Source organism: Priapulus caudatus, unplaced genomic scaffold, assembly GCF_000485595.1.
Source record: "Priapulus caudatus unplaced genomic scaffold, Priapulus_caudatus-5.0.1 Scaffold1201, whole genome shotgun sequence".
Taxonomy (NCBI): domain Eukaryota; kingdom Metazoa; phylum Priapulida; class Priapulimorpha; order Priapulimorphida; family Priapulidae; genus Priapulus; species Priapulus caudatus.
In genome coordinates this window covers 29,049-45,410 of record NW_014578262.1, presented here as the reverse complement: position 1 = coordinate 45,410, position 16,362 = coordinate 29,049, and the positions used below count along the sequence as shown (strand labels likewise).

The following is a 16,362-nucleotide window of genomic DNA, read 5'->3' as shown; positions in this document are numbered from 1 at the left end:
GGGTATAATTATTTACAAATCTCGGTCGTGGATCAACACATTTTAATCGCCTGCCGGATGTCGCATGCGGAGGATTGAGGCAGATGTCGCTAGTTATTCGTCGTCATTACTTCGGAGATCGAAACAACGGAGAGAGCATAAAGAGGGAGCCAGTTGAAAAGGAGGAGGGAGATAGTGAGAGGCGAGAAGCTACGAGGAGCAGAGAAGGATAGGCAGGTAGGCGAGGGAATAAGAAAAGCTGGCCACGATCATACGCAAAACGAGCGAGCCGAAGAAATTCTTTGGACTGTAATTAATCCCAATTTGGGTGAATCCAGTTCACGATCGGATGTACTGCCGGCTCATACAGATGAATCACCGCCAGCTGCTGGCTTAGCGAAGCTTGACCACGCGCGAGGTACAACGAGCGACCACACGCGAAGGTACACGCGACCACACGCGACAGTACATCGCGACCACACGCGCTGTACACGCGACAACACTCCGGCGAAGGACACGCGACACACGCGCACGGTACACGCTGACCCACGTCGAGTTGCTGTACACGCGACACACGCGAAAGTACCCGCGAGCCACACCGCGAAAACACTGGCGACACACGCGATGGTACCACGCGACCAACAACGCGAGGGGTACACCGCGAGTTCACACTGCGCTAATACCACGCCACCCACGCGAGTACACAGCGACCCACACGCGATGGTACACCGCGACACACGCGAGTACACAGCAGACCACTACCCGCCGAAAGTACACGGCGACCACTCGAAGTACCGCGACCTACACGCGAGGTTACACGCGACCACACCGCAGGTACTCACGGCGCACCACCCACGCGAGGTCCGACGCGACCACTCCACGCGAGGGCGTACGCACGCGACCACACGCGACGAGGTACACGCGACACGCGCGACCAAGCGGTGAACACGCGACACACGCGAGGTACACGCCCGACGCACACGCACTACCCTGTACACACGACCTCATCCGCAAGGTACACGCGACCACACGCGAGGGGGGTACAGTGTTCTACACCTGCTCCGGCTACACCCGAGTCATTGCATCAGCGGATGTACACGTCGAGGTACATGCGATCCCACGCGAAGGTACACCGACACGACGCGAGTAACACGCGACACACGCGATCGCGTGCTCAGAAGCGTACGCAAAAGGCCGCCACATACTCGGTGTATTTTTAGGAATTGTATACGGCTCAAACGTACGGACGCGGCGTATTCAAGAGTAGATCGTTATTATCTACTCTATGGGGCCGAGCTTATCACTCGTAGCTCACTTATACCGTGCGGATACATCCGTATCACTGCGCTGCGTGCTAGCTCTCTCGAGTATCAAACCTCACAATAAGTACTTTTCAAGGTCAAATTAGGACCATATATCGAAGACAACAGTGCGAAATATTGACCTAGTCTATATCGCGAATTTTGGGGTGACGGGCGCGTGACACGTATGGACGAGTACTCATCTTCAGCCGTCCCGTTGGGCTGTTCGCCCTGAATACTAAAACTCGTATCTTGCACTGTATTGTATATAAGCTAGTATATGGATACGTATATTACTTATATACATATCATACCTCTATAGTATAGTATAATATATATATATATATACACGTATATATATGCCTGTAGATTCTGTAATGAAATGGAGGACGGCGTGCTCAGCACACCCTACACACACAGAGGGAGACAGGACGACCTCGGCGCGCCGTACACGCACGCACACACTGACGTGCGCACGCAAATGCGCGGCGTCGCCGGTTAGGGGGGTGAGATAAGAAGCTGTTGAAGAACCAGGGGCGTCGAGGGGGTCGAGGGGTTCCGGATCCCCCTTTTTTATCACAAAAAGGCATACACCATATCACGCACGACCACGCGCGCGCGCGCACACACACACACACCACACACCAACACACACACACACACACACACGCCGCACACACGACACACACACACACACACACACACACACACACACACACACTTTTCTTATATTGGCTCCATAAAAAATCTTGTTTAGCGCATTACTTATATATATGTAAATTCGTTATAAAAACCTAGAAATTGGCAAAGTGGGGTCCGGGAGACCGGATCTGATAAATTTTTGCATTCTAGACATCAAAATTACTGCGCAGATGCTCTCAGAATGCACCAATTAAAAAAAAATCCGTAAAAAAAGTCCCCTTCGGCAGCTTTTTAAAACACCAGAAAAGGTAAGCAGGAAAAAGTGCCCTTTATTTCTTCATGGACACCCCCTTTTCAAAAATCCTGGATCCGCCCCTGAGAAGTTAGAAAATGCTTTGCAATTTGATCTTACCGACAGGCGGCAAAAAAACAATAATTGCAATCTGCGTTCATACTAGATGCGCGTGACACAAAGTGAGTTCATAAGATGATATAAGGAGATATAATGTTGTATATAATAATGCTGAATAAGATGATAATGTTATATAAGGTGATAAAGTAATTAAAATTGATGATGTGATGAACGCCGATATAATGTGATACAAAGTGATATAAAGTAATAACGTGATATATTGAAGCAGGTGATTATAACACGCGACCGCCACCTGTCGGCACTTATTATCTTTTTCAATATTAAAACTTTGAATGGGCAGCATTTCAACTCTCTAGCCCTCTCCGTCTACATGTTAAACGGCTCACATAAACAGAAAGACAGACAGTCTGGGGGCCTATGTTTAAACTGATATGACGCTTGTGCGGTTAACCCCATAAAGTTTGGAGTCTCTCTAATATTATTTATGATGTTACTAAAGTGGTAAATAATTACGTTATTAATGCCATTAATTTAATAATAAGACAGCAATGTTAACAATGAAGTTACTATTACTAACAATTTGTTTTGAATATAATCTATATTACATGTTCGATAACAGACAATGTTATCAGTTATGTTGTTTACCTCACTTATGATCAAATGCACAACCAGACAAATTAAACATTCAAATTTAGCCATAATAATGTTTTATTTTTATAATATACTGACAAGTAGTACGTTAATTCTTGAATGTGTAGAAAAAGATACACATCCCATTTGGTCATTCGCCACATCACACATTCTGGAATACAGCAACTGTCATCGACACAACTGCACATGGCAGTTGTTCGTAGAAGATGGAGGTGGTGAGAAGTTACGTAGTGTTTAATACCACCATGAACATACATATACAAGCTCGCTTCTATACGAGTATATACATGTTCATGATACCACAAGAGGTGCATCTTTAGTGCCAATAGCGTGTACTGATGAAGCTCAATTTAAATGCAGGGATGTATCCGGCACAGTTAGCGCCACAAGATAACAGTCCGACGATCTTTCACTATTAAACACAGACCTACACTATCGTTCCTGACCAGTCCGTGTTTAGATTAGGCACTCGGACTCGCACTACCTACTAGAACGACAACAAATGGCTTCATCAACTTTATGCTGTCTCTATACGGGCCGAATGCTTCCCCGATTCCTGCCATTTTAAATAAAATGCAAAACAGTGCAACCTTTAGATACAACTCGTTGCTTACATATCATTTGTTTCAGCAAATATTAATTAGTCTCAATAGAATAATCAGCTGGTGAAATACCCATACCTAAAGAATGAGTATTTTCTAAATGGCTTGCTTCAATAAGCATGCATCAGTTTCATTCCTAAAAGTACCGAGTTAATGCAAAGTTGGGAGAAGTACATTCAATGCTGCGTTAAAAACTGAAGTCACAGCAAACATGTTTATTTTGATTATTATCACAGACCGTGTGCAGAATATTTCACTCGCAGAATTACCAATAGCGAGAACGAACTTGACCCGGAAAGAGAACAGGATAAGATTTAAAAAAATGTATAACAGGCTGTCAGATTCTGTTGCAAACGAGCAGACTTATCAACATATTACTAAATCAAAATAACTGCAACGAAGTATGATGCCAGCATTCGGATAAATGCGTAACACAGCATAACGAGCTAGAACGTGCCAACTCCTAAAGGGCACTCCGTTGCTGCTGCTGCTGCTGCTGCTGAAGAAAGGTTGTGCCACTTCAGTACACTCAGCTTGTAACAATAACCTGTTCACAATTAAAAGCTTGCATGTACCGATGACACCAACTTTACAGTACAATTATAAATGCCAAAGGCCACCATATAGGCCAGGTATCTCTAGGTTCATAATCCATTCCCCCTTCTTCTACGGGTCTATATGGCCGACTACCTTTGCAGCATGCCCCCCTCACTCCTCTTGGAACAACTTTTCCCATGCACTATATACAACTTTACATGTTTGGTCCAAGTTTCAATCACTACTCATTACGTTAACCCGCGTTAATTTACTTCCACGTCTCAGCATAGTGTAAGGCCTTTGTAGGTTCGTAGAGAGATGTGACACGATAAACAAATGTGAAAATTCCATGATGTGGCAAACTACTCGATGCAGACACCGAACAGCAGTTTTTGGAACAGTACCGACAGTTGACAGCAAACAATGGTTTCCTGCTACGAACGCCCACGCAAACGAATCAGACAAATGCGAGCACTGCACTTGTATACTCCTCGCGTTGGTACGACGCGTAGCTGCCAGCTGCAGGCCTGCTATACGATCTGTTCAACAACAAACATATATCAGGGGAATAAATGTGCCCACTGTCGTCTCAATGAGCGCAGTTCGGCGTTAAACGACACGGATTCTCCTCACCGCACCCGGGGAAGAGCGCGGCGTGACAAGGGCGTCGCGAAACCGGTTCGTCTGTCAGGTCGGAAATCGAGTGATTGAGTCGTCCGTCTGCCGCTTCTACTTCTGGTTCTTCAGCTGATTGCTTAGCCAGTCTAGTCCCTCGTAGAGGCCATCCCCGCTGGTCGCACATGTCGCCTGGATGTACCAGTTGCGCTGTCTCAACGAGTGCAGACCGAGCTTGTCGGTAACCTCTGCGGCATTCATCGCATTCGGAAGATCCTACGGGTAGAAGAAGTAGGCGTATGGGAACATCAGAGCAATCCTCGTCAAAACCAGACTTCGTACAAACGTCTCCGCCTCCCAAACTAAAACATCCGCGTAACTTGTCAGTCGTACATGCACAGCTAGACAACGATTGAAGTAGGCGTACGGTATCAGGGCAATCATTGTCAAAACCAGACTTCGCACAAACACCCCATCTCAAACGTCCGTGTAACTTGTGAGTCGTACATGCACGGCTAGCGACAGTCAATCCTAGCATGGGACCCAAGCCCTCATTTTCGCTAATGTGCTAAACTAAGCCGAGGTACTAAACTAGGATTTGTCCGCTAGACAACGACCGTAGCAGACATTGTGCGATCAGCCATAGCGTGTCAGCCTCGGCATCAGACACGGTCCGTCGTACACGAATGTATGCGTGACCTGAAGAGATATTTCCTCCTACAAACCATCATTCGGTAAAGAGTCTGCATGACAGTGATCATTACCTGTTTGTTGGCAAACACCAGCAGGACTGCATCCCTAAGTTCATCCTCTGCAAGCATCCTCATCAGTTCCTCCCTGGCTTCTCCTATGCGCTCTCTGTCGTTGCTGTCCACCACGAATATGAGACCTAAAATAGATGCAGTCCTCTATGACAGTATCTTATACGTCTACGCAACCATAAGTAATCCATCAAGCTATACGATTCACACACGTTGTAACACACTTTTTTACAAAGCCTAAGCTCCGAATGCCTAGCCTACTGCCAACAACAAATGATGTTCAAGTCTTCCATGCATATACATCATCACGACTATTGAAACAATGATGCATCAAAAATGATATTTGTTGCTAGTATGAGCAACAGACTAGTTATAATTTTTAAGTTCCAAATTTTTAAAAGCCAGTGATAACATACCTTGCGTGTTTTGGAAATAATGTCGCCACAGTGGTCGAATTTTGTCTTGTCCGCCAACATCCCAAACTGTGAAGCTAATGTTTTTGTATTCGACTGTCTCTACGTTAAAGCCTGAGAATGAACAAAAACATGTAATTATTAAACATTACCTTCATAAACAGGTAGATGCGAGATCATTAAAAATAAAACCACAATAATACACACAAATACTTTCACAAACTAAATATTTTGTTAAATATTACTTGAAAAAATATTTTTAATTAAATTTGTCTAAAAAAAAGGTTTATGGGATAAATCAGCACATGATAACCTGTCTTATTTATGAATATATGACAGGCGCACTCCTTTTCTAACATTTCCATTGAAAATTTATTACAATTATTGATTGATCAATGCACTTACCAATTGTTGGTATCGTAGTGACGATTTCACCAAGCTTAAGTTTATACAAGATGGTCGTCTTACCAGCTGCATCCAATCCTACCATTAGAATTCTCATCTCCTTTTTGCCAAATAGGCCTTTGAAGAGGTTTGTGAATATGTTACCCATTTTGTCTAATAATTATGAATTGAGCTACCTGGAACAGATAATACGGATGTCAATACTAGAATAGTAACTAATAATTAAACATGCATTCCTTCACATAGCACAGCAATCTACAATGCCAGCAAAGACCTGTGCTGGTATTCATATAAAGAACTAAATCGGGTCTAGGCATGTAGTGCAGCTTATGTCCAGTTCATCAAGACAACTCTCAATAGCAATAATTTTGCAATGGTACTAAAACCAGCAATTCCAACTCCGGTCCAACATCACAAATTAAAAGCAAATGTTCCCACACGTTCTGTAGCTACATATTTTTGTTGTCATCCATACTTGTGATGCTATTGCTGATGCTTTTTCTGGTTTTATTAACAGTACTGAATTTCTCAATTACTAGTTTTTAATAAATATTGTGTTCATACTACTCATAGTTGGTTCGTTTTAATGTTTATTGTGCTTATAGTTGGTTCCTACATTTTTTTTATCAGAATCAATATGATGGCACATCTAGGCGTAACGGTTTTTGATAATTTTAATGAACAACTCATATTATTAATTACAACCTTAGCACTGGTTCTGTTACAAACCAAATGCCGACTAGCGTTAATGGTATTAAGCAACTAATTTAACTAACTCAGAGATGCCAACGCTTTTCTGAGCAAACTGTAGTGAGGATGTCTGAAATGTATGCTAGGGGGGTTCGGGACATGCCCCCGGAAAATGTTTGATTGTGAGATGCAATTTCCTGCATTTTGGAACCCAAAATGACAAGAAGTTCAAACTGATATTTGTTGCTAAATACATGTAGTTATTTTCAATCATGTTATATCAATGTAACACTGAAACAAAACACTTGAAATATCATCAAAATGATTTTTTCTCAATCGTAATAAAAATCGTAGTTGTAACTTGTATGGAAACTGGTCGTAGTGGTCAAAATGCAAACGAAATTCGTATAAAATACGAATAAATCGTAGTGGTTGGCATCTCTGCTAACTGTAATAGGCTATACGATACTACGGCTGCAAATCGGCGTGTCACCAGTAACACTCTTACCTGTCTGCCTTTACTATGTGACAATTTCAAACAATAAAAATATAACACTAATCAGGGGCATGTACAGGATTTGTACCATCTAACCGTAACCCAAACTTGCTAGCACGCGAACATTTTTGAAATTAGACCCCCTTAGATGCGTTTTCTGCGCGAGCAGGGCGGGGTCCGGACCCCCTAGACCCCCCCCTCCCTGTACACGCCCCTGCTAACTGGTAGTAGGCCTATAGTTATATCAAAATATTTTGTGCGGTGTTGTTCGACTCACGACTCACACGAGTCCTGTCCAGTCCGTAATAATAATTTAGGGGTATTTAGGGTTACGGTACGGGTTATGGATTATGATTACGGTTAGTGATCATTAAGAAGATGATGATGACACTAGGAGTACTAAGATTATAGAGTTGTTCCGTAATTTAATTAGTGAAGACGCCCTGGCCCTGGTTTGACATCTTTCAAATTTCAGTTTTCATTCAAGTGCAACATAGACTGTTGATCTTCAAATTTGATCAACTTACATGCTAGTATTCTGACTTTCCCCACCTTTGTCAGAGATTACTGAACGTCAAATAACACTATCAGGAAGTTAGTGTAAAAATTCATGAAATATGTAGGACTCTAGGCCTACATGCGAATTTTTATGTGAAGTGAACTTGCCACTTGGCCGGCAAATCGGTTCAACGAACGCTTGGAATAAACGCTGTATAAATGACAACTCTACATTTTACGGAAGCAAGAAATGCCGGTCAAGTCACTCTTCGTTCGCTCGTATAATAACACGCGTTTCTTAACCGTTCTTAGGACCATATCGTTAAAATGTATATACTTACAAATCACAGTCCTTAGGAAAATGGCGAACGTGGAAGAGATTTCGTTGACAATCTGACGTCACGTACCACGTGACAGCATCCTGCATCTATCGCAAAATATCGGAGCGCCTAGCGAACACAAATACTATAGCTCATAGTCATATGATATATTATTAATAATATATTATTATATATCTTATTATATATATATTATATATTATCTTATCATATATATATTATATATTACACATACATAGTATTATATCATATCTATAAGCGAACATTTATTTTCTAATGTAGCCGACAGGTGTCAGGACACGATAGAGCGGAGACGTGTACCATGTAAGCTAATAACGTTTACTGTTGTTCCCCACGGGAAAAGCACAGAAATAAAACTCACAATCTTATAAAGAGTATTCTTCAAAGTCCAGGAAACTGTACGAAGAAGGAGAGAGTCATGGTTGATCGAATCGATAGGCCAATAATATATAAGTTAACCCGTAAACAGTAATCAATGATTGAATCCTTTTCATAATGATATTTTGATATTCTGGAGAAAGGTACATGCAATGCCGATGGCGATAAGACACAGTACCAGTCTAGGCTAGAGAGCAGAAAAACATCGAGCGTCCGCAGGCGTCCGTAAACATGGTTCATATACCATGATACGTCTAGTGTTGGGATGTTCATATGGTAAGTCTGTCCATACTATATATATACAAGCACATGTATGTGTTTTTATACATATTCATCTACGTCCTGCTACAGTTTACTGTTATTATTATGTATACGTACCATGTCGCATGTGTGCCATATTATATCGCCATATATTATTCACTGACACTAGGCCTAGTTTTATTGATTTTGCTCAGCATTGTCATTATTAGGCCTTCAGTTGCTGGCTTAGTGACGCTCAAGGGGTCGTTGTCGTAGCAGGTATTACAGATATGTACCCGAGGTACATATATGTATACACAAAGTGTACCAGACTTGTACTACAGAAGTGTACCCTAACCCTAACCCGAACCCTAACCCTAACCCTAAACATACGGTACCTCATATAAAAATATAAACATAATACTAAACAACCTAAAACTACCTCGGGTACATATCTGTAGTACCTGATACGACAACGACCCCATCTGCCTTAGTGACTGACCACAGGCCCTTGGAGGCTCATGTGTCAAGAAGGGTGCTAGTCTATAACTTATAAGACATGACCCAGAGTAAAAGAGCGAAGCGGGGGGTAGCGTCACACAATCCGCTGGCAGTGCTATTTTAGTTGACCTGCTAGGGTATCCAAAATCTACAAATTGTATAGACGCCTGAGATGGTATGTCACATATAGTACTGTATTCGGAGTATTCCTGCATGTAACAGTTGCTTGACTGGTGTGACAGCAAACCCCCCACATAGTTACCCAGGTACCCAGCATCGTAGTGTTGGTGCTGGTGCGATACCTGTGGTGATGGCCAACAGGAGAGTCCCCATCGCGGTGCGACCGAAACTAAAGATGAAGCTGGAGAGGCTGAAGGAGATAAATGTCATCAGCCCGATTGAGGAGCCGACGATGCACGCTAAACACTCACATCATTGACAGGAGCACAGGCACCACTGCAGCAGCGGCGGCGGAGACAACAAGAGAGCCACTTGGTGTTGGAGACAAATCCGCTGGAGTGGTCGGTGGATGACGTCGCCCGATTCATCGCGAACACAGAGTGCGCTCACATGTCTCGCATCCTCGGGGAACAGGAGATTGACGGTCAGGCGCTGATGCTGCTCAACCTACCTACGGTGTAGGAGCACCTTGAACTGAAGCTGGGGCCCGCCGTGAAGCTATGTCATCACATAGAGAGGGTCAAGGTCGCTTTCTTCGCACAGTCAAGCGACGTTGCCGGCATCGCCCGTGCACGTGCCAATCGCACCCCCTTCCGACGTACCTCGGCCGCCGTCAACAGATGCCGATGTAAAGACAACCAGATCCGGCAGAACTGTTAAAATTCCTGTGAGGTTTAGGCAGTAGCATCAGTAGTATCGGAGGATAGAGTGTCATGTCTTATGTTAAGCGGTTTTATTTTATTCAGCTATGATCGTTCATTTGTATAACACGTATCGGTGGCACAAGAAGGTATAATTTGTGATGTATTGATGATATTTGATATAAGTTGAGTTCTTGTGAAGCGATAACGTTAAGTCATACTATCTATGAGGACTGGGAGAATAGTTAGTTTTGTCTTCTGTTATTTTAATAATTTTGGGTTGTGTTACTTTGATGACTTAAGAAATAGTGTTGATTGGTGTTGAGCTAGATCGAGTTTTTCCAAAAAGGGAAAGATGTTAAGTGTTGTAATACACGTCTGTAATAGCCTAGTCAGCCACTAGATGGCGACACACGTGTCAATAGATGGGTGTAACGTACACGTGTATACACGAGGCAGTTGGGCAGTGGACAGGGCACGGGGCACACGTTTGTGTAGCTGAATAAACGCTTGTGTAAACGTTCTCCACTGGTTCTGGTTTTGGCTATGACTTCGTGGCTGTGCAGCACGTAACAAATATCAATTGAATTAAATGTTTAATGACGGTGCATTAGATGATTAGTAAGAATGAAGAAGTGAGATGCGATGAGCTTGCAGCCATCAGCCTTAGCATCTCATTCTGGCATCTGTAAACTCCAATGTTCAATGTAAGATTTCCAGGTGTAAATGTTGGCGTTCAATGAATGACAGACAGTTTAGGTGTTATTTGTGACTCAATTTGATTGGGACCACGATCGTCGAATCTGCTTAGTGCTTTTGGCCAAACAAGCTTACAGTTATAACCTCAACAAGGTGTATCGTGGTCAGGTAAAACTTGGTATCCCCCTTGTTTGGGTAAGAACTTTTTTTCTTTTCTTTTTTTAATTTTTTTATTTAACGTTTGGGTAAGAACTTGGTATGCATTCCTTTCAGCAAATGCTGATCATTTAATTTGCTGTGTAATTAAACAAATACAATACAGGAGGAGGCCACAGAAAAAACAAACAGCATGTGTGCATGCACTCACATTTTCAACCACTTATCTCAACTTTCTTTTATCTACTCCCCTTTATTTAGGCTAACCTAAGCACCATGAACTGGTTTCCGGTATTAGTTGGTGTCAGTCAGTAATAGGGTGTGTGCATCTATAAGTTTGCTTTAGGCCCTGCCATGTGTACTTTGTACTGTATCCGGTGACGCCTTATTGTTTGTCGATATGGTGCATAGGGGAGCATTAATCGTTGGTCGGTCTGCGTGCCCAGAACTCTTCATTTGTTACGAACGCATGACTCTTTCTTCACATTGTGGCATATGTTGAAAATTCCAATGCGTAGAATTCTGTTATGGGTAAGGATATCATAGGTTGGGCCATCCTTAAAAAATTCTATGTTTGCTGTCCCCCGACCCATGATTTTTTTTGTGAGGCATAATAGTTATTTTAAGTCTGTCCTCATGTTTGCCACACATGCTTTGTGTTTCAGTCTTAACTATGAAAAATGTAAAAAAAAACAACATGGAACCCAAAATGTAAAAAAAACTTTTGGGTTGCGGCTATTTTTGTGGGTCGGTCGGAGGACAGCAAACATATAATTTTTCAAGGATGGCCTTGTAAGGAATATCCGCAGCGTTTGTATTTAACTATAACGCAAATGGTTCCTGCAGCTTTGGTTGGCGTGGAGCCAACATAAGAGTTGCGCTGCTGTTTCCATAGTTGGATTGTTTGCTGTTGTTAACAGGCAAGCACTGCGAAGTGCAAACACAATATTTGCTCGTAGCGCTGTTGTTTCAGGCTTGTATTAGCAGAGGCAATCCTGTTTCTATTTCAGGCGCTGTTACAAGAACGAAACCAGCACCAAGCTGGAATCATTACATGAATCCAACCAGCACCTAACAGGAACTGTTATAATAATCCAGCTAACACCCAACAGGAACTGTACCGGAATCCAACCAACACCCAGCAGGATCTGTTACAGGAATCCAACCAGCACCCAACAGGACCTGTAATAACAATCCAGCTAACACTCAACAGGAACTGTTACACGATTCCAGCCAACACCCAACGGGAACTGTTACAGGAATCCAACCAGCAGCTAACGGTAACTGACGCGCGGTGCAATAATATCGTCATCGAGAATGATGGGTAGCAAATTCCTGAACCTCATCGTCGTCGGCTGCGTCGTCTGTGTGTTGCTGCTGACGCTGACGCTGCACCAGAGCGTACGCTCGAGCGTGTTCATCCGCAGTCGCACGCACTACCGCCCCACCGACGGCAACTGGATCGACGTCGTCGTCGCCACGAGCGAACCCCCCGGCGTCGCCAAGTGGACGAACCACACGGAGCGGTGGCGGATCTACCACGACGTGATGCGTGCGTCGGCGGCGCGACCCCTGCCGCAGCGTGACCCGCCCGGCGTGCCGAACCCGCACAACTTCTCCTACCTGCTGAACGAGGAGGACATGTGCGAGCGTGACGGCGACGACCTCTTCATGATCGTCTACGTGCACACGGCGCCGAGCCACTACCGCCGCCGCATGGCGATCCGCGAGACGTGGGCGCACGAGCGCTGGCTGCGACGTCTCCGCTTCCGCGTCGTCTTCTTCCTCGGCGTTCCCTCGGACGACGCGACGACGCAGAGCGCGCTCGCGTTCGAGAGCGGTGCGTACCGCGACCTCGTGCAGGAGGACTTCCGCGACACGTACAGGAACCTGACCTACAAGGGCGTCGGCGCGCTGCGCTGGGTCGCGCGCCACTGCTCGCGCGCGCGCTGGGTGCTGAAGACCGACGACGACATCGTCGTGAACGTGTTCGCGCTGCACGCGCACCTGACGAGCGTCGCGCGGCACGGCCACGCACCCGTGCGCGCCATTCTCTGCCACGTGTGGGGCCGCATGCCCGTGCTGCGCACGGGGAAGTGGGAGGTCGCCGAGCGCGACTACGCGGGAAAGTACTTCCCGCAGTACTGCTCGGGAAGCGCGTTCCTGATCACGCCGGACGCGGTCGTGGCGCTCTACAACGCCTCGCTCTACACGCCTTTCTTCTGGGTCGACGACGTCTACGTGACGGGTTACCTGCCCAGCCGCGCCGACGTGCGCCGCGTCTCGATCGCGTCGACGTACGTCTTCAAGCAGGAACAGCTGGAGCGCGGCGTGCTGAACGCGACGCACCCGGCGCTGTTCGCGCACGTCCGCCGCCTCGCCGACATGTACACGCTGTGGAGCAAGCTGCTCACGATGCGCGGCGAGACGCTCCCGCCGTCGTCCCCCGCGCCGCCAGATAGCGCCGCCGCCGTCGTCCGTCGCGTCGCCAGGTAGCGCCGCCGTCGTCCGTCGCGTCACCAGGTTGCGCCGCCACCGTAAGTCGCGTCGCCAGGTAGCGCCATCGCGCTGCACTGCGTCGCCAGGTAGCGCCCCCATCGCGCTGCACCGCACCGCCATCGCGCTGCACCGCACCGCCATCGCGCTGCACCGTGTCGTCAGGTACCGATAGTGCCGTATGCTGCGCCGCATGCATCCACCACGCGCCGTGCCGCCAGGTAGCGCCACCCGCGTCCGCCGCACTGCTCTTGTCCGCTGTGTGCGCCACTAGATGGCGCTGCCCGCGTGCACCCACCTGTAAGTGTTTTGCAGGAGCGTTGAAAAAGAGCGAATATGTGCGTGAGGAAACGTTACACGAGTGTAAAAAAAATTTATTTATACAGGGTGCGAAATTAACGCGAGTCCGGAGTCAAATACTCTCTGATTTGACATATGCAGGAGTCTGTGTGACTCCCTGAAAGTTTTGCCATACTAACTCCTCGCGGAATTACCCTTATTTTTACAGCAAATGTCCAAAGAAAATTTGGCAGACGTGCAACGGCATGAATCTTCAAAATAAGCACATGTATGCGTTTATATTGTAAAATATCTTTAATTTTGAACTTCAGACTATGGACTCCCTCTTTTTGAGAGCAGGGAGTCCAACGTTCAAAAGTTACCCCCGTTTATATATTTACCACAAATAATTATTTTGCTAAGCTAACAAAGACTGAAACCTATCATGCATTTCGTAAGGTTTTAACTGTTGCTATTCTAATGCAGTTAATCAACCGAGTATTACGTTAAGTAGCCAAAGATACAACCCACCAAAGATACTTTTTATGTATAATTAAACGAAATCGTAAAATCCTAAGCATCAGTTACCGATATATACTGGCCAGTATAATGTCATGCAATGGTTGTTAATAACTTTGCAGCAGGTTTGTTTTAGTCTTATAGGCTACAAGACGAAATCTTTACATCAAAAGCTGCTACCTCACAGCCTAACGTAATCACCAATCTTACAGTGTGTGTATTTCCCATACTAGCATGGTGACACACAAAGATAAAGAAAGGCGAACAGGTGATAACATGATTATATATATATATATATATATATATATATATGCTCTTATTAATGTAACAAAAAACGTAGCATCACCTGGTAGATTGGATATACAAGAGCAACAAACCTATTATTCTATTATTGAGCTATTCTTCTGTAGCTTTTATGCAATTAAATACGAGTTACTGTGATGTGAATCCTCGGAAACTGGAGGCCTTTAATTCCATGTTAGTAATTATGCGAAATCAATGTTATATAGAGCGTGAAACCAAAGACACACTGGTCTAAGAAAATTACCAAATGCTATTTACTATAATAATATATAAAATTGTTATAATTATACAGTCATGTACAGTTATTGATACAGTTGTATACAGAATGTTATATTTAAAGGTGCCCTGCCTCGAAGTTTCAAGCGGCAAATGTAAAATCAGGCAAAAATGAATTATTTTAACATTGCATGAAGAGCTAATAATACCTCTTTTAATAGCTCCTGATTGCATGTTTGTACTTGCCTATATATGTGCGATAGGTAAAAAAATTGGTCAGGAATATATTCATTCAAAGCTTTTAGACTACAAAGTGAAAGTGTCGGGTCGAATGTTTCAAACAGCGTTTACTTTTGCCGCACTGCGGCGATGTAGATACAATAATGTAACCCAAACACAGGATAGGAACCCCAATCTCTATGCGGCGATGTTGTGACGCGTCTCTTGTTGCCATGCGGTGTTGCTAAGCGTTGAAGGTCATGAAGGCAGCATGTGTTCATAGATATCATATAACACATGTGTTATATGATATCTATAGCTGGCTGGTTACGTGACCTGCGTCGAGTCTTGCCGCCATGATACAGAACCGCGGCGAAACACATTTTTTCGAGTTGTTTTTTCGTTGAGGGAATATAGGCTTGATACATATTTTTACAGTTTTATTTCCAAAGCTAACGTTCAGTTAAAGTGTAGTGAGTTATTTACTTACGTTTTTACAGTGGTTTGTCACAAAGATGTATGCGGGAATGCATCTTTAATTTATAACTTATAAGATAGAAGCACTGCACGCATGTAGTTTGTGCAATCGTCCATGTTATGTGTGTGAGTGTGATGTTTTTCTGCACCACACTAGTACATGTATTTGAAATATTTACATTTTGCTCGTTCAATTTGCAGTGATTTATACAGTCACATGTGAGGTTTTTTGTAGCTAGACCACCATTATATCATGTATTTGTTGAAAAATGAGATTATTCCTATATATGGAATTATATCGGGATAATATAACGTACGTGTGTAAATATTATATACGTGGCAAGGGGGAAACCTATGACCAAAACAACATTGATGGTACGAAGTTTCCATAATTACTGAAGGTTGATGTGTGCGAATATGTGTTGCGAGCTTATTTACAAACTGTTAGTTGATTTATGTGATTAGTAATGTTATGTTATTACATACATGTGATGTCTGGATCTGGATAGTTTACTATCACCTGTTACTACGGCTCATAGGGTCTATGTCCCCCAGGGTACTGCCGGTACGTACCCTGGGTACGGTCCGGTATACCGGAACGTACCCTGGTCACTATTTGATATGGTTAGGGTTAGGATTAGGGTTAGGATTAGGGTTAGGGTTCGGGTTCGGGTTAGGGAGTAGGCGACTCCCTAGACTCGTTGGTGGAGTAGGCGAGGTACGGTCCAGCATATTA

The 16,362-nt window shown here is 44.4% G+C and overlaps 4 protein-coding genes across 5 annotated transcripts in view; 2 read left to right on the top strand and 2 right to left on the bottom strand.

The window, feature by feature from the left end:
- Window positions 1-2,979: 2,979 nt before the first annotated feature.
- LOC106815793 (ADP-ribosylation factor 1) lies at window positions 2,980-8,405 on the bottom strand. The gene is made up of 5 exons (XM_014820299.1): window positions 8,305-8,405; window positions 6,280-6,455; window positions 5,878-5,988; window positions 5,465-5,589; window positions 2,980-4,976 (listed from the first exon to the last, which is right to left on the bottom strand). Exons 2-5 carry the CDS (start codon window positions 6,425-6,427, stop codon window positions 4,815-4,817), a joined length of 546 nt encoding a protein of 181 aa, XP_014675785.1. The 5' UTR covers window positions 6,428-6,455; window positions 8,305-8,405; the 3' UTR covers window positions 2,980-4,814.
- A 185-nt stretch (window positions 8,406-8,590) lies between these two features.
- LOC106815794 (scm-like with four MBT domains protein 2) lies at window positions 8,591-12,643 on the top strand. Of its 2 annotated transcripts, none has more exons than XR_001394790.1 (2): window positions 8,591-8,976; window positions 12,128-12,643. XR_001394790.1 is itself a non-coding variant. In XM_014820300.1 (2 exons), the coding sequence occupies exons 1-2, from the start codon at window positions 8,946-8,948 to the stop codon at window positions 10,081-10,083; spliced, it is 231 nt and encodes a 76-aa protein (XP_014675786.1). In that variant the 5' UTR covers window positions 8,591-8,945; the 3' UTR covers window positions 10,084-10,785. The 2 variants fall into 2 exon arrangements, 1 of the variants encoding a protein (XP_014675786.1); XM_014820300.1 differs by lacking the exon at window positions 12,128-12,643 and adding an exon at window positions 9,884-10,785.
- A 22-nt stretch (window positions 12,644-12,665) lies between these two features.
- Window positions 12,666-13,613, top strand: LOC106815789 (beta-1,3-galactosyltransferase 1-like). The gene has a single exon (XM_014820297.1). The coding sequence runs from the start codon at window positions 12,666-12,668 to the stop codon at window positions 13,611-13,613; it is 948 nt and encodes a 315-aa protein (XP_014675783.1).
- Window position 13,614: 1 nt separating this feature from the next.
- Window positions 13,615-16,362, bottom strand: part of LOC106815788 — a gene marked incomplete at its 3' end in the record, with an annotated part of 8,106 nt that continues 5,358 nt past the window's right edge. The window contains exon 7 of the mRNA XM_014820296.1: window positions 13,615-13,911. Coding sequence (XP_014675782.1) covers window positions 13,615-13,911 — 297 coding nt within the window. The remainder of the gene's footprint in view (window positions 13,912-16,362) is intronic.